Source organism: Glycine max, chromosome 19 (assembly GCF_000004515.6).
Source record: "Glycine max cultivar Williams 82 chromosome 19, Glycine_max_v4.0, whole genome shotgun sequence".
Lineage (NCBI taxonomy): Eukaryota > Viridiplantae > Streptophyta > Magnoliopsida > Fabales > Fabaceae > Glycine > Glycine max.
The window spans coordinates 9,867,304-9,886,375 of record NC_038255.2 but is presented as its reverse complement, the minus strand read 5'-3'; the positions used below and the strand labels follow the sequence as shown (position 1 = coordinate 9,886,375).

Here is a 19,072-nt window from a genome sequence, read left to right as displayed (position 1 = left end):
CCATTTTACCCTTTGTCATTTTTCACACTGAGATATCCAAGACAAGATTCGAGCTTCCCTTTGGATTAAATATGTTTTAATAATAATGACGAAGGTTTTTAGATTAGCATTTTTCTTCAATAGATTATGAGTATTTTTTATTAAAAAACAATTTAAAAATACAATGAAACTGATTCTTTTAGCAGACGTGTAAGTTTCGAACCCATTCAATTTTCATATAATGCAAAAATTTATTAATGTTTTAAAAAATTACATCACTCTATAAAATCGGAAAGATATTAAAAAAAAAAACGCGACGGGACGAGTCTATCTATTACAGACTATGTACCAAGATTATGTTCCAAAATAAGTTGTATTTTTAGATTTAGCCAAATTTTAATAAATAGGATAGTTTATAGTAGAATAATTTGATGTTATCCTTTATATATAATTTAGAATAGTTATCTTTATTAAAATAATGTTAGTCCTAATGAAACTAAATTTAATTTCTTAAGTAAAGTCTTAAATTTAAATTTTATAAATAAAAAAAATATAATTAAAAAAATATTATTAAAAATAATAAGTTATTCAATAGATATTAATCATGAACAAAAAGTTGATAGATTCATTGTACCAATGATAACAAAAATAATCTTAATGTTTTTAAGAACTATATTTTATGAGAATACTTTTAGAATTTTATATATATATATATATATATATATATATATATATATATATATATATATATATAAATTTTAGTTAAATAAATAAATTTTATTCATGTATAATATTAAACTAAAATATATATAGACAAGGTGGTAATTCATAATAAAAAGTTATATCTGTTTTTTTTATGGTAATATTTATAGACTTGGCATAATATTCAAAATAATTTCAACAATTAATATCTTGTAGATATACAATACCAAAGTTCCAAAATAAATCAAAAGCCCTCAATAATTGCAACGTGATAAGACAAAAAAATGTTATAGAAATTTTTTGAAATGCTTATATTCTGCTGATTTATTGAACTAAAGTATTGGTTGAATCATATCTTAAAATGTCTTGAAGTATTTTTTTTTTTGTGATTAATGGATATTAATATTAGATGCCGAATGTATTTAAAAATGTAGCTTAAAGTGGAAGAAAGTATTGCAACTATTCATCAAATCTATATTAGGTGATATTAAGTCATTAATTATTCTTATTGCGGGCAATATTACATATGCCAGGAAAAACCAATAAAAGAATATATTTCAAAAGCAGTAAAATATGGAGAACCATAAAGTGCAGAATTAAACCACTGTTCAAACTTCAAAAACAATAATATGTTTCAAAAGCAGTAAAATAATAAGTAAATAAAAAGCTAAATTAAAAACTGTTCAATAAGAAGAATAATTAAATCGCTTCAATCATCTTGGGCTAGAGTGGGCTCGTCCTGAGCTGAAGTGGGCCATGGATCCCAAGTCCCCTATGCCGCAGTGACATATACTACATAGTCCTCGTCAATGCCTGCCTCTGTTGTGCCTCCCTCCTCAGCCGCCTCCATCGGTGTATCTACAAGTGTCTCCTCAGCTTCCGCCTTTGCTTCTGGGGTATCATCCGCAGCTGCTTCAACTAGAGTGTCTTCAGGATCTTCAGGAACCTGTATGTATGGCTCCTGGGCCACAAGAGCCTCACCTGCCCCCAAAAAGAAAGGTGGGACTCCGGGCCAAGCCACCTGTGCCATGAAGTCCTCTATGCTAATAATCGATCACTGTTGAGCTAAATTGTGTATGCTCTGCATCACCAGCCAAAGGCTTGGAGAAGGCTCTGCAGCATCAGCACAATGGCATCAGTGCTATACATAGAAGGGCCAGCTGGAGCTAGAGTCGGTGCTGAAAGTGGAGGGGCTGGTGCTGGTGTGAGAGCTGGAACTGAAGCTAAAGCTGAAGCGTCTGAAGGGGCCCTGGCCTTGCGGGACCCAGGAAATGTAATGGAGGGATCCTCTGGGTTTCAGTAGTTCTTCCTGATATAGGCCAGGTTAGTGGTCAGGCTGAGAGACTCGAAGGTAAGTGAATTAGACACAACCTCTTTGGCTATGCATAGGGCTGTGATAAGAGCAGGGAAGCCCAACCTAGAGGCGTTGGACTGGGCCATCTGGGAGATCTGACCTAAGATGATCGAGCCCAAATCCATATCCATCTTCATAACAAGGCCATACACCATCCTCGCCCTGTCCATATTAAGATCGGAGGTGTGAGAAGTAGGGGCTAGGTTGGAGTAAGAAAAGACACTCCAAGTCTATGCGAGAGTGGTCAGGTCCTTCCTCAATAACTTCCACGGCGCCCCCTCAACATTTAGAACAAACCCTCTCCCTAGAAGACAAAGTTTGGCTGTCAAAGCCTACGGGTCCGGGTGTGTGTGGCAGAAGCAGGAGTATGCCGAGTACCTCTCCCCAGGCTCTAGTACCACCGAGGTCTCCAAGAAGGCATTTAGTGTTGCGGCGTCGAATTTGATCATCTTCCCCTTCACTTTGCATTATCTGGGGGAGCGATCCTCTGGATCATAGAGGTTTGCATAAAACTCTTTGACCAAGGCAAGGTCAATGTGATTCTCCATTTGCCTTGTCAAGTTCCTGTGCCACTGGCGCCTCTCCAGCTCTTGGAGGAACTCGTCATAATGGGAGTAAGCTATCTCCATATTTCTCTCCCATGCGACCTCAGACACAAATCTGGATGTGTCATAGGGCTCGTGAGGTCTAGAGGATGAAGCACGTCTCTTCTTTGAGGCCATCTGCACCAAAACAAAGCAATTGACGGAAGTTAGGCAGGGTTTTATTGAAAAACAGACCTAAGAAAAAAACAAGTAGTAAAATAGGTTGGGTGCTAAGCGAGATGGGCTCGCTTAGCGTGACAACAGAAAAACACTAACAATGGCTAAGTGAGACCCTCTCACTTAGCTGAAACACAAATGTGGCTAAGCGAGAGTGACTTGCTAAGCCTTATTCACACATAGAGAGGTAATTGCGCTTAGCGCATAGGGCGCGCTTAGCACAACAGACTATCTAGGCTTAGCTCCAGTGGGTGCTTAGCGAGACTCACTACAACTAACACTAGTGTCTCAGGCTCGCTAAGCCTTATTCTATGACAGAGAGGTATTTGCGCTCAGCGGGCATGGCTCGCTTAGCGCATGAACAAAACATACAAAAAATTAAATTGCCTTGGGCTTAGCGAGACAGGCTTGCTTAGCCCAATTTTATTCTAGAGGCATATTTGGGCTTAGCAAGCATGGCTCGCTAAGCCATAGAACGAATGCAAAAAGCCTCTAAGTCTCAGAACTATCTACGTGTGCTCGCTAAGCACAGATGGCCAGCTTAGGGAGTTCATACAAACCCAGAAATATAAAAGCAGAAGTTCAAAGACTCGTTAAGCCGTAGTGCAATGGCTTAGCGAGTTCATACAAAAATGCAGAAATTTAAACAAACTTGATGAACTTACTTAGCGGAATAGGGAGTGCTTAGTGAGTTCATCCTAAAACCCAGAAATTCATCAAAACGGATGAACTCGCTTAGCGAGTTCATCACAAAACCCAGAATTTGGGCTTGTCAGCCTCAACTCCCCAAGCCACTAGTCAGGCTTGGAAGTTTGAGGCTTAGCCCTCAATGCAACCTATATTATATTCCTAACATCATACTAACTAAACAAAGAACCAACAATCATCAACAACAACAAATGTAGATAATCAAAATGAAACTTTTTAAGTCATCTACCCTAGGGTTCAAAAATGAAGATTAACAAGAGAGGGAAAGAAGATAACTTACTTGGAATTGCAGGAATAGAGCGGAAAATGCAAGGTAAGTAGAGTGCAATGAACAATGCAAATGATGAGAAGAAGGTTGAATAAGATGCAGTTATAGAATTTAAAATGCAACTGCCCTAAGGCAGTTATGTTTTCCTTTTTCAGTTTTGATTTTCTCGCTAAGTGCAAGTGTCTTGCTAAGCGAGCACTCTGTGACGTTTGAATTTTCAGAATTTGAATTCACGCGCTTAGCAAGACAGACTCACTTAGGCCAATTATCTAAAATGTGAAATCGATAGGTTTTTGGGCTTAGTGCGTAGATATGCGCTTAGTGAGTTCTGCAGCTCTGATTGGTCTGCAACTTCCGCTAAGCGGGTCATGGCTCGCTCAACGGATAAATGAATGAGGATGCAGTAGTGGGGTGGTGCTTAGCGAGATGGTCTCCCTTAGCGCAATTGCCATTCCAGAGAGACTTTTGGGCTTAGCGAGATGACTTGCTTAGCCCAATTAACATTAAAGCTCAGACAGAGAGACTTTTGCGCTTAACGCGCTTAGCAAGAGAACATGACGCGCTTAGTGAGCTGGCTCGCTTAGCCCAATTTCATTAAATGCACAACCCGAGAAGGTTATGGGCTTAGCGTGATGGTCTCGCTTAGCGAGACCCCAACAGCCACTAGATGAGGGGTTGGCGTGCTTAGCAAGAGTGTTCCTCGCTCAGTGCATAGGCTATGGCTCGCTTAGTGCGAGTGTCGCGCTGAGTGAGTTAGAGGCTTGAAAAATTTTCTAAGTCTTTCCCATCCTTAGCTTCAGAGAAGCTTATGGCCAACCTCTTTCCCATTAAAAACATGTTTTTTCACTCTACTCTAGCAGTCTCAAATGAACACAACCTAACTAACATGCATTAAAACAACAAAAATGATTGAGAAAGGTAAGAAAAGTCGGGTTGCCTCCTAGAAAGCACTTCTTTAACATCACTAGCTTGACGTGTGTCACCTCTAAGGGTCCTGTAAGTGCAAGATGGTGGTCAATCTCTCAATGTTCCCACCATGATACAACTTCAATCTTTTCCCATTCACAGTCCAACTTCTCTCAGGAGTTGTTGACTGAGGATCCATTAACTCCACTGATCCGTATGGCTTTACTTCCTTGATAGTAAATGGTCCAGACCATTTAGACTTCAATTTTCCTGGGAACAGCTTTAGTCTTGAGTTGAACCGCAGAATTTGTTGGCCTGGTTGGAAGTCTTTCTTCAGCAACTTCTTGTCATGATATGCTTTTACCTTTTGCTTGTATAGCCTGGAGGATTCATATGCATTCAGTCTCATCTCCTCCAACTCCAGTAGTTGCAGCTTCCTTTTCTCCCTTGATAGACCCGCATCAAAATTTAGGAACTTCAAAGCCCAATATGCTTTATGCTCCATCTCTACTGGTAAGTGGCAAGCTTTGCCATAAACCATTTGAAATGGAGATAGGCCTATGAGGGTCTTAAAGGCAATCTTATAAGCCCACAATGCATCATCCAACTTGCTTGACTAATCTTTTCTAGTAGAGGCCACAGTTTTCTCTAAAATCTTCTTCAGTTCCCTGTTGGAAACCTCAGCTTGATCGTTCGTTTATGGGTGGTATGGTGAGGCCACTTTGTGTGTGACGCAGTAATGGCCTAACACCTTCTGAAGTTGGTTGTTGCAAAAGTGAGAGCCCTCATCACTGATTAGGACCCTTGGCACCCCAAAGCGAGAAAAGATATTCTTCTACAAGAACTTTACCACAGTTTTGGCATCATTCTTTGGGGCAGCCACTGCTTCAACCCACTTGGAGACATAATCAATAGCTACAAGGATGTATTCATTCCCAAAACATGGAGGAAGTGGACCTACAAAGTCAATTCCCCAACAGTCAAAGACTTCTACCTCCATAATATTCTGTAGGGGCATTTCATTTCTCCTTGAAATTCCTCCAATTCTTTGACATTGATCGCACTAAGTTACATGTTCATTGGCATCCTTGAAAAGTGATGGCCAAAAGAATCCTGATTGTAGGACCTTGGCTGCTATTTTGTCTCCACTATAATGGCCTCCACAAGGTGAATTATGGCAGTGCCATAATATGCTTCTAGACTTTTCTTTTGTTACACATCTCCTCAAAAGATTATCAGCACCAATCTTAAGTAGGTATGGATCATCCTAGACATAAAATCGGGCATCATGCAAAAATTTCTTCTTTTACTGCCAGTTCAAATCCTTTGGAAGGATTCCTGCTGCCTTGAAGTTAGCCAGGTCAGCAAACCATGGCCTTTCATTCACCACTAACAGTGATTCATCTGGAAATTCATCCCTTATCTCCAGCTCCTTCAAAGTCACTTCCTTATTGACTAGTCTTGACAAGTGATCAACCACCAGATTTTCAGATCCTTTCTTGTCTTGAATGACTAGATCAAATTCTTGCAGCAATAAAATCCACCTGATTAGCATGGGCTTAGAATCGACTTTAGTCAACAAATAATTAATAGCTGCATGGTCAGTGTACACAATAACCTTGGATCCCACCAAGAATGATCTAAATTTTTCTAGGGCATAGACAATTGCAAGAATCTCCTTTTCTGTGGTGGCATAGTTCAACTGAGCATCATTTAAAACCTTGCTCACATAGTAAATAGCATGAAAAATTATGCCCTTCCTCTGGCCCAACACAGCACCAACGGCATAGTCACTTGCGTCGCACATGAGCTCAAATTCTTGGCTCCAATCCGGTGCTGTAATGATGAGAGAGGACACTAAGCTGGTCTTTAAGGCGTTGAATGCCTTCAAACACTCTTCATCGAATAAGAACATAGCATCGTTATTGAGCAAATTACTGAGAGATTTTGAAATCTTTGAGAAATCTTTAATAAACCGCCTATAGAACCCAACATTCCCCCAAAAGCTTCTTACTCCCTTGACATTCACTGGAGGAGGCAGCTTCTCAATAACATCAATCTTTGCTTTATCTACCTCAATTCCCCTTACAGAAATTTTGTGGCCCAATACAATCCCTTCTTGGACCATGAAGTGGCATTTTTCCCAATTAAGTACCAGATTGGTTTCCTCACAGTGTTGCAACGTCAGCTCCAAATTTTCTAGATAGTAATCGAATGATGAGTCGAACACCGAGAAGTCATCCATAAACACCTTAATACACTTCTCTACCATGTCAACAAATATTGCCATCATGCATCGTTGAAACGTAGTAGGAGCATTGCAAAGCTCAAAGGGCATTCTTATGTAAGCAAACACACCAAAGGGGAAGGTGAATGTTGTCTTCTCTTGATCATTTGTGTCCACAACAATTTGATTATAACCAGAGTAGCCGTCTAGAAAACAATAGAATGATTGACCAGCTAATCTCGTAAGCATCTGGTCCATGAAAGGAAGAGGGAAGTGATCCTTCCTTGTGGCATCATTCAACTTTTTGTAATCGATGCACATCCTCCACCCCGTGACCGTTCTTGTGGGGATCAAATCATTCTTTTCATTCCTGATTACTGTTATGCCACCCTTCTTTGGGACTACCTGTACAGGGCTAACCCATGCACTATCAGAAATGGGATAAATGAGGCCTGCTTCCAGCAACTTAAGCACTTCTTTGTGCACTTCTTCCTTCATAGAAGGATTGGGTCTTCTTTGCGGTTGTCGCACAGGTTTGTACTCGGCTTCCATGTTGATCTTATGCATGCAGTAGGAAGGGATAATTCCCTTAAGGTTTGAAATGTGCTATCCAATAGCTGCCTTATGCTTTTTCAGGACTTGCACCAGCCAGCATTCCTCCTCATCAGTCAAAGAGTTGCTAATAACCACTGGACTTGCCTCATTATCTTTTAAGAACACATATTTTAGATGCTCCGACAAGATCTTCAGGTCCACCTTAGCCTTCTCGTTGGGCATGTCCTTCTTCAGTTCTCCAAATATGACTTTTTCTGAGGGGCTTCCTTTCAAGCCATCTAACTCTTCTAGGCATTTTTGCAATTCTTTTTCTTCTTCCTTTGTAAGGCACTCCACAACATTGGTTAAAGCTTTTTCTAATGGAGATTGTAGCACCATAGCTCGAGCTACCATAGCCACCTCATGTTCAACTTTCTCCATCTTAAAACATGCCTTGTGGTCACTTGGATGCTTAATTACGTCAAACAAATTGAAGGTAACCTTTTGATCATCGACGCTCATTTCTAGGTTACCATTTCCCATATCCACCATGCATTTGGACGTCAACATGAATGGACGGCCTAAGATCAATGGAATCTCAGCATCTTTTTCTATATCCATGATAAAAAAAATCAGCAGGGAATGTGAAATGACGCACCTTGACCAATACATCTTCTACTACTGATGCAATCCTACCCTACAAGGGCATTGGATAAAAGACTCCAAGTAGATTGGGCCAGAGATCAAAGGGAAGGCCCTAGGGTTCTCATGAGCCTTAGGGTAGATTTTGAGCCCATGGGCTAAGTACGAGCCCGCTTCTCTTTGTAAATATTAGAATAGGTTTTTCCTTCGTTTGGGCCTTGTATTTTGGTCATTCTAGTAGTATAGGGTTTTAGCCTTGTATTTCGAGGCATTTTGAGTAGTCTTTGTAGTAGGGACTTTTTTGTATTTTCATGTATTTTGTCATGGGGGTGAGCTTAGCTATTATAGGGGGTGTGTAGCTACGCTCTAGCTTCTCATCTCAAGGAGGTGAGCTTAGCTATTAGAAAGGTGTGTGTAGCTAAGCTCTAGCTTCTTTAGGAATCTTCTCAAGGAAGCTTCTCAAGGAGGTGAGCTTAGTTATAAGAGGGGTGTGTGTAGCTAAGCTCTAGGTTCCCAAGTAAGTTTTCTCAAAGAAACTTCTCAAGGAAGTTTTCTCAAGAAAGCTTCTCAAGGAAGCTACCTAGTCTATAAATAGAAGCATGTGTAACACTTGTTGTAACTTTGATGAATGAGAGTCTTGTGAGACACAACTCAAAGTTCAACTTCTCTCCCTTTTTCTTCCTTCAATTTCGTGCTCCCCCCTCTCTCTTTCTCTCCCTCTTTCTTTTCCTCCATTGAAGCATCCTCTCCAAGCTTCTTATCCAAGGCTCATCTTGGTGGTGAAGCTCCTTCTTCCATGGCTTATTCCCTAGTGGATGGTGTCTCCTCTCACCTCTTCTCCTTTGTCTTCTGCTGCATCTCTATGGTGGAAAATCACCATTAAAGGACCTCATTGAAGCTCAAAGATCTAGCCTCCATAGAAGCCCCACAAGCAAGCTTCCATCAAGTGGTAATTAGAGCACAAGAGCTTCAAGTAGGTGCTCCTTAAACCTCCATTAATTTTTTGCTTTACCTTCTCTTCCATTGTTGTTTCTTCATTTTTCTCCATGTATCTCCTCACATGTCTTGTCCTAAATGTTGTTAACATTATTCTTTAGAGTTTCCACCGATTAAACTTGCTATAGAAGCTAGATTTGATTTTCTATGGTTCAAATTTCTTGTTCTTGTTCTTGAACCATGAATTGTGTTGAGTTTAGGTTCCTTTGAGTTTTGTCTTGTTATTTTTTGTGGCTTAAACCTAAACCATAAAATTCTTACAAAAATATTAATGTAGAAGAAAACCTCAAAAATCTAGAGTGACTTGTTCACCTATTGTAGTTTTGTCATAGAAGTCATGTCTAGTCATGAAACTTGTCACATAAGATTTCTTATGTTGTGCTGAATTTTATTTTCTTGTTTTTTTTGTCTAACTCATTTGTTCATGAGTGTATGAAATTCTTTTAGCCTATTATTTGATTTGAGTCAAATCTTTCATGTTAATTAGTCCTTAACATGTTCATGCAAAATTCTTAGAGAGTCTTTGATTGTGAACCTTTTCTTGAACTTTTAGGTTTCCTTATGATTGTGTCTATTGTGAATTTGAGTTTTGGTGATTGAATTGCTGGCTGAAATGTTGATCCTAAGTGAATATTGAACTCCTAAAACTGTGGTAAACAATCCTAGTGAGTTCAACATACATAGGAAGGTTGAAAGTAAGCCTAAGGCAATCAATATACCATGCTTAAAAAAAATCGCTGGTGGTGGGAGAATCTTGGACTTGATCTTGGATTAGTGGGCTAAACCATATCTAAAATTCACTAATCATAATTAGTGAAATTTTGGCTCCAAAATTTGGCTCCATAAATTCAATTTTAAATTCAAGTGAAATTTGAATAGAAATTCAAATTTCCCTCAAATTTTGTATGACACTAAGGCTATAAATAGAGGCTATGTGTGAGCATTTTTTCAACTTTGATCATTTGAAAATTAAAATTTAGATTTCAGAGCTCTTTTAGAGCACAAAATTTCGTGCTCTTCTCTTCCTCTCCCTTCATTCATCTCCTTCTTCCTCGAAGCTCTTATCCATGACCTCCTATGGTGGTGAGCTTCTTCTAGACTCATCTTCTCCTTGAAGTGGCGTCTCCTCTCTCTCTTCCTTCTCCATTCCGCTGCCATTCATCTTCCAAGAAGCAAAGGAATCCATTGATGAAGAAGATCCTAGGCCTACAAGCTCCAATGGAGCTTACATCATGTGGTATCAAGAGCATCTTCATCTAGGTGATGTTCTTTTGCTTCCTCTATCTTTTTGTTTGGTGAATTCTCTTTAATTCCTTGTTCTTCATCTTATTCTCCATGTATATCATCCATTGTCTTGTGGTTTGGTTCTATTTAGAGTATATTCAAAAAAATAAACTGATTAAATCTTAGATCTACACTTGTTCTTGCATTTCTATGGTTCAAATTTTGTAGATCTACTCTTGAATCATGTTTTTGTGTTGATTTTAGGTTCTATCATTTTTCATTCATAATATTCTTGTGCCGAACCTTAGATCTAAATTTTCTTCCAAAATATTGATTAGAAAAAAAACACAAAAATCTAAGTGTAAATCACTTAATCCATGTTGTCTTAGAGTCATGTTTAGTCATAGTAATTGTCACATTATGTTCTAAGTTTGTGTTGAATTTTTATTTTGTTTATTGAATTATAGATACATTTGTTCATGTATTCTTGTCATTATTAGCCTATCTTTTGAATTTTGAGTCTAATTCATGCATGTTATTTGGTTCATAACATGTTCTAAATCAATTCCTAGAAGTAGTCTTGCTGTTGAACTCTTTTTTTTCTAAGCTTCCTATATGATGCCTATGATGAAGTTGAGTTGTGGTGCTGAGTTATGGCTGGATTTGTAAATCAAAATAAGTCTTAAGCTCTCTTGAATTGTGTTATTCAAGATAATTGAGCATAAGCAAACACAAATTGTAACTATCCAAGCCTTAACCAACATAAACACTACTCTTGATTTCTAGGTTGAAATCGCTGGTGCTGGCAGCTTGAACACACGAACGTGTATAAATGACTGGGAATTGTTCACTACGAATTTTGAGCTGAAAGTGTTACTTAATTTTCTAGACATCTGGCAAAAAATTATAAAAAAAGAACCAAGTGATTTGGATAAAAGGAAAAATTATTAAAAATCACACAAGTTGTTAGAAAAATCAGTGTCCAGAAAAAAAAAGTGAAAAGGAAGTGTGATTGTTGTTTTGGCTCAAAATTTGTTCTATAATTGGTGCCTAATTTATACCAATCTTAGTTTCAAAATTTCAATTGAAAATTAGTGTGAAAACAAGTGCCAAAGCTAGAGGTTTGTTGAGTCTTTTTTTTAGTTTTTTTTACTCTACTCTAGAGCCATTCTAAATTTCTCTGAGTCTTAGCTTGCTTCTATGTCCTTTTCATTGCTTTAATTGTTGAGTAATCCTTTAATAATTGTCTTGTTAAAACTCCATTGGTTTAGCTTTCATTTCATTTTTTTTGGTCTTTGGTTATTGCTTGTCTCTTTGTTTCCTTGTTTGTGGGTTGCCATATAGGGAATTGGAAGGAGGATTGGTGCCATCCCTTGAAGAATTTGAGTCAAGAAAAAAGGGGCCAACCACCTTAAGAGCTATTGGACTAAGAAGCACTCCAAATTGAGTGAATCACCAAAGAGAGAACAACCACCAAAATTGAGGACCGTTTTGTAATTTTGTAATTTGCAATTTACTTACCTTCATTGCTTTCAAGTTTTGTAACAAAAAGGCCTTTCATTGGAAGTGTGTTGGGAGCCTCCAATAGGTTACCAAACTTCCATTTGTGTGTAATGATTTTAGGCAATTTTTCCTTAGGATAGTGAGTGTTTTGTTGGGAACCTTGAATGTGGTCATCCAAACAGTCTTAGGATTCGCCTAGTTTACATTTATTGCTTACTTTCATAGCTTATTTCCTTTACCTTCCATTGTCAAACCGCCTAGATAGCTTTCCTTTTACCAATTATTTTTTTTACCTTATCTTTCACACCTCTTTTAGTGTTTATTTTGGCTAGTTTCAACCATAGTTTCTTTTACCTTTTGTTTTCAAACCTCCAACAAGAAAGAACCACAACTTAGGAACCAACATGAGTCATCATTCATCTAGTGTTAATGGCAAGGGTACTAGTCATAAAGACCCTTTATCTAGAATCTTAGATGAGTTGAGTTCCCTCAAGTTATGAAAAGAAAAACAAGAGAGAAAAGAAAAAGGAAAAAAAGAGTGGAAGAAATAAGTCAAGATGAAAGAAAGAAAATAAGAAAGGAAGAAAGAAGAAAAATAATGAAAGAAATGAAAAGAGAAAAACATGCCTCCTATAGTAGTCATAACTCTTGCAAGAGCCTAAGTGAAGAACTTCGTGACTATTACAAAGGAAGGCATGGGTCACATCTTAGACCTCACTCCCATAGAAGAGAAAAGGAAAGAAATCCTCAAGAGGCTAACATTAACCTCCCATACTTCCATGGGAAGGACAATGTAGAGGCTAACTTAGTTTGGGAAATAAGGGTACAGCAACAACTTAAAAAGAAGTCTACATCAAAATCTTATGGCTCTCACTCTTATCCAAAGAAAGACCAAGGTCAAGGCATCTTAGGGGTGACACCTTCTAAGCCCAAAGATGATAAGGGGAAGACAATAGAAAAGCAAGCCCCTAAGGCTAGTATGCAAGAGAAAACTAGCTCTAAAAAGTGCTTTAAATGTCTTGGAAGAGGACACATTACTTCTCAATGCCCCACCACAAAAACCATGATTATGAGGGGCCAAGACATTTATAGTAGCCAAGATAAGGCTACTACTTCACCTTCCTCTAGTGAAAGTGAAAAAGCAAAAGGGGAAGAATCTAGTGAAGAAATCTACCCCCAAGAAGAAGGACAACCATTAATGGTTAAAGAGAACTGTAAGGAGGTAAGTGTCTCCTCCAAGAGGTTATCTAAGAAGGAAACTCATTTTACCATAAAGACAAACATTAAAGAAACTTTCTCTCTTAAACAACCTCCACATTTTCTCTTTTGTAAAAAGACACTTGCTAGCATTGCCACACCTCTTGGGCTTGAGTTTATTCCTCAAGTAAAGAAGTTGTTGGATGAGGGTTTGGTTCGCAAGAGCTTAAATCCTTGTGCTTTGTTGGTGCCCAAAATAGGTATTATTAGGCACCAAGTCCCTAAAATAGGTGGTATGATGAATGTTTTGAGTGGTGCAACCCTCTTTTGTAAAATCACTCGTGCACCTAACATCTTCATGGTGTGTGTACATAGGGACCCATTAGGTAGGTTTGTTCTTATTTTTAGTTTCAATACAAACTTAGGTACTCATATGGGACACCTTAGGTTTGTCATACTTTTTGGTAGGAATAATCAATATGAAAATACAGAAAAAGGTATGTTTTATTGTGTTACTTTTCTTAATTTTTCAAATAGTGATCAAGGGGTTCCCATGAACCCTAAGAGAATAAAGGTCATTCCTGAGTGGCCCACTCCACCAAGTATAAGAAAAATTTGGGGCTTCCATGACTTAACAAACTTTTACAAAAGGTTTGTCCCATATTTTTGTATACTTGTAGCACCACTCATTGAGTTGGTGAGGAACCATGTTCCTTCATAGGAAGATGCCCAAGAAATGGATTTTCAGACCTTACCTTACTTCAACATACCAAACACCACTAATACATATGTTTTTGTTCTTTTTACAGGTGTTGAGGGAAAGAGCCCAGAGTATGAAAAACCTCAGGATATAAGGTCAAATCCTTTCCAAGGTGGAGGGAATAATGCAATCCTACCCTGCAAGGGCATTGGATAAAAGACTCCAAGTAGATTGGGCCAGAGATCAAAGGGAAGGCCCTAGGGTTCTCATGAGCCTTAGGTTAGATTTCAAGCCCATCGACTAAGTATGAGCCCGCTTATCTTTGTAAATATTAGAATATGTTTTTCCTTTGTTTGGGCCTTGTATTTTTGCCATTCTAGTAGTATAGGGTTTTAGCCTTGTATTTCGAGGCATTTTGAGTAGTCTTTGTAGTAGGGAATTTTTTGTATTTTCATGTATTTTGTCATGGGGGTGAGCTTAGCTATTATAGAGGGTGTGTAGCTAAGCTCTAGCTTCTCATCTCAAGGAGGTGAGCTTAGCTATTAGAAAGGTGTGTGTAGCTAAGCTCTAGCTTCTTTAGGAATCTTCTCAAGGAAGCTTTTCAAGGAGGTGAGCTTAGTTATGAGAGGGGTGTGTGTAGCTAAGCTCTAGCTTTCCAATGAAGTTTTCTCAAAGAAGCTTTTCAAGGAATTTTTCTCAAGAAAGCTTCTCCAGGAAGCTACCTAGTCTATAAATAGAAGCATGTGTAACAATTGTTGTAACTTTGATGAATGAGAGTCTTGTGAGACACAACTCAAAGTTCAACTTCTCTCCCTTTTTCTTCATTCAATTTCGTGCTCCCCCCTCTCTCTTTATCTCCCTCTTTCTTTTCCTCCATTGAAGCATCCTCTCCAAGCTTCTTATCCAAGGCTCATCTTGGTGGTGAAGCTCTTTCTTCCATGGCTTATTCCCTAGTGGATGGTGCCTCCTCTCACCTCTTCTCCTTTGTCTTTCGCTGCATCTCCATGGTGGAAAATCACCATTAAAGGACCTCATTGAAGCTCAAAGATCCAGCCTCCATAGAAGCCCCACAAGCAAGCTTCCATCAACTACACCGTAGGGTCTTGTAATTGAATGATCAACTAGCTACAACATCATTCTAGTCGGTGCAATCTCCAAGTTCCCTATCCTTCTGCACATAGATAAGGGCATCAGATTAATGCTAGCCCCTAAATCAATAAGTGTTTTTCCAACCGACACAACACCTATTAAGCATGGGATAGTTACACTCCTTGGATCTTTGTATTTTGGTGGAAGGATCCTTTGAATAACTGCGCTACAATTGTCTTCCACTATAATGTTTTCATTGTGTATGTATTTTTTCTCTCTCCCATCTGTTCTCCCTCTTTTTCTTTTTCTGTTTTAGCTCCTAATTCTCCTTCATTGCTCCTACTCTCATCCTCCACAAACACTTCCCTTTTGCTTCTAGTGACAACAGCTTTGCACTCTTCTTTTGGATTCTTTTCAGTATTTGCTCTGAAACCCCCTGAAGAATTCTCTGCTATTTGCTTGGCCAGCTGCCCCACTTGGATTTCCAGGTTTTTAATGGTTGACTTAGTACTCTTGTTATTAGACATTGAAACCTGCATAAACTGAGTCAAGGTATCCTCCAGCTTGGCGGTTCTCTCATACAGGTTTGGCCCTCGATTAGGAGGTCTATTAGAAGAACCTCCTTAATCCTTGTTGAACTAATTACCTAGATGTGATCTCCACCCTTGTCCTTGATTTTGATTGAAGTTTCCTCCTTGCTAGTAGCCTGAAAAACCACCTGAATGAATTCCTTATCTTTTTTTATTTCCCATATAATTGACCTCTTTAGCTGCATCATCCTGGGCTATACAGCAACCCGATTCATGAGCCCCTCCATAAATACTGCAGCCCCTAACCTGCATAACTGCTGAGTGAGATGGTTGAGTTGCTTGCAGCTATGTCGACAATTTGCTAAGTGTCTCCGTGAGTGACTCAAGCTATTTAGCCAACAGCTTGTTTCGGGCCAACAACGCGTCTTGTGAAGAAAGCTCCAATAGACTTCTTTTGGTGGGAATGTGTGTCCTATCATGCAAAATAGTGTGATCACTAGCTGCCATATTCTCAATGAGCTCCATTTCTTCCTCTGGAGTCTTCAACTTGATTTTCCCTTCGGCTGAAGCATCTAATAATTGCTTAGATCGCTGCCTCAAACCATCAATGAATATATTTAGCTAAATACGCTCAGTGAATCCATGAGTTGGTGTTTTTCGTAGCAAGCCATGAAAATGCTCTAAAGCTTCACCCAAGGACTCATTCGGGAATTGATGAAATGAGGAAATTGCTGCTTTGCCTTCAGCTGTCTTAGATTCAGGGAAATATTTCTTCAAAAATTTCTCCACCACTTCCTCCCTTGTCTTCAAACTATTTCCTTTGAAAGATTGCAGCCATCTTTTAGCTTCACCCACTACAGAGAATGAGAATAAATTCAGACGAATAACATCTTTAGGCACCCCGGCTATCTTAATTGTGTTGCAAATCTCTATATAAGTTGCTAGGTGAGCATATGGATCTTCATTGGGCAGGGCATGGAAAATATTCCCTTGAATCAACTGAATCAAGGAGTGTGGATAAGAAATATTGGTGGCTTGGACTTCCGACCGCGCAATACTAGTGAAAATTTGCGGCACGGTGGAGCTGGAATAATCTTCAAGAGTTACCCTCTACGGTTGATTGTCTGCCATAATGTTAGCTTCGGATTCACCAACTTCGAACTTTCTCAAATTTGTTGGAAATGATGATGATGATTCAGATGAAAGAGTTCTCTCGCTACTTGGACTCACTATCCTCTCTTGTAGCGCTCTCTTCCTCTTTTCTGCGTTGTTTCTCCTGCAAGTAACTTCAATCTCCAAATCCATTGGAGCTAAATCCCCTGCTGGAGTTTTACCTCGCATACAAGAAGCGAGCTAAACAGAGCAGTTAACCAAGTCAAAAGATAAAATTGAATTGAAACTATTCACAATAAACAATCAAAGAATAAAGAATAAATGTTTCCACACTGTTCTATACAATCTAATGCTCTTGCACCGAGTATATACTCAGACCATGATTCCTCACAAGAATGAGCCTAACTCTCTTAGTTTTCATCCTTGATTCCTCAACAAACTCGTTCTAAAAGAGTTGCAATATGCGCATGTGGAAGCAATGTCTTCCAAGGTTATTTTGATGATGCCAAAGAATCAAGAGTCAAGCAAAATCCAAAGATTCAAGAATCAAGTTTCAAGAATCAAGATTCAAGAATAATCAAGATCAAGATTCAAGAAAGATGTCACCATCATTCGCGACTGTCTTGATTTACCTCCACCACCATCAGTTTAGACTTCATTATTATTATGTTTTGTTTCTCAAGCCTTGTATTTGGCTATATGCCTATGACATTTGAACACTTAGTATTTTTAATATTTGCTTAGTATGACTGAATATTTATGGATTGTGATATATGACTATGTAATTTGCATTATAATGTGGTTTATGTCTTGCTTCATGAATGATTTAGAATCTTTTATGTTTATTTTACAAAATATGCTTTGTGTATGTTTTTAAATTTTGTATGATTTACGCACTTTGGCCTTTTTGATGTTGCCAAAGTGGGAGAGAAAAATGGGTATTTTAAGAAATCAAGATATTATGTTTTTTTTCAAGCATAAATTCAAAAAGAAAGGGGGAGAAAGGGATGAGTGAACGGTAGAACAAGACTTGTATGCATTCTCTTGATTTCAGGATTGTCATCATCATAAAGGGGGACATTGTGGAAGCAATGTCTTCCAAGGTTATTTTGATGATGCCAAAGAATCAAGAGTCAAGCAAAATCCAAAGATTCAAGAATCAAGATTCAAGAATAATCAAGATTCAAGACTCAAGATTCAAGAATCAAGAGAAGACTCAATCAAGATAAGTACTAAAAAAGTTTTTCAAAATATTGAGTAGCACAAGTTTTCACAAAATCATTACCAAAGAGTTTTACTCTCTGGTAATCGATTAACAGAAGGTAGTAATCGATTACCAGTGTTTTAAAATGTTAAGATTTCAAATTTCAAGAGTTATAACTTATGTTTAAACAATTTTAAAGAATTTTAAACTTGTGTAATCGATTACACAATACTTGTAATCGACTACCAGAGCTTCTAAACGTTTTAATTTTCAAAATTCAAAATGAAAAGTCACATCTGTTGATGTGTAATTGATTACACCTTAATGGTAATCGATTACTAGTGACTGATTTCAAAAAATACATTTCCAAAAGTCACAATTCTTCAAGTGACTTGTTTATGAAGATTATTTCAAAAGTCACAACTTTTTAAGTGACAAGTTTTAAAGAAATTGTCAAGAGTCACAAGATTTGACTTGAGTCATCAAGAGATTATAAATATGTGACCATGGCATGAGTTTCAAAAAAACATTCATTCATTATCAATCATCCTTCAACATCTTTATTATCAATTATGATCATCAATCATCTTTGAATCATTATCATCATTCATCATCATTCATCATCATTCATCTTTGAATCATCTATCTTTCAATCTTTTTCAACATCATCTCTCAAACATCTTTCAATCAATCTTTCAATATCTTTCTACAAAATTTTCTGATTCATTTATCTTCATCTTTCTAAAATTTTTTTATCAACACTTTCTCTTCCAAGAAAAGTTCTTTGTTCAAAAACTTGTGCTATTCATCTTTTTCATTCTCTTCTCCCTTTGTCAAAAGAACGAAGGACTAACCGCCTGAATTCTTTTGTGTCTCTCTTCTCCCTTACAAAAGATTCAAAGGACTAACCGCCTGAGAATTCTTTTGATTCTTCCCTTTCCCTTAAGCAAAAGATTTCAAAGGACTAACCTCCTGAGATATCTTTTGTTTCCCCTTACAAAGATTCAAAGGACTAACCGCCTGAGAATTCTTTGTCCCAACACATTGGAGGGTACATCCTTTGTGGTACAAGTAGAGGGTACATCTACTTGGGGATTGTTATACTGAGAACAAGAGAGGGTACATCTCTTGTGGATCAGTTTAAGTGGAGGGTGCATCCACTTGGTTTTTCAAAGAGAACAAGGGAGGGTACATCCCTTGTGGATCTTTGGCTTGTAAAGGATTTTACAAGGTTGAAAGAAATCTCAAGAACCACAGGTTGCTTGGGGACTGAATGTAGGCACGGTTTGTGGCCGAACCAGTATAAATTTTGTGTTTGTCTTCTTCTTCCCTACACTCTTGAATTTCTGTTGTGTACTTCTAATTATCGCTTTTACTTTTGGTTAAGTTTCTATTTCTGTTCTTTACTTTCTTAACTTAGTAGTAAAAGCCTAAT

The 19,072-nt window shown here is 38.1% G+C and overlaps 1 protein-coding gene across 1 annotated transcript; it reads right to left on the bottom strand.

The window, feature by feature from the left end:
- Positions 1 to 4,757: 4,757 nt before the first annotated feature.
- On the bottom strand, positions 4,758 to 5,183 carry LOC102669064 (uncharacterized). Its single transcript, XM_006604985.1, has one exon. The coding sequence runs from the start codon at positions 5,181 to 5,183 to the stop codon at positions 4,758 to 4,760; it is 426 nt and encodes a 141-aa protein (XP_006605048.1).
- Between the last annotated feature and the right edge of the window lie 13,889 nt (positions 5,184 to 19,072).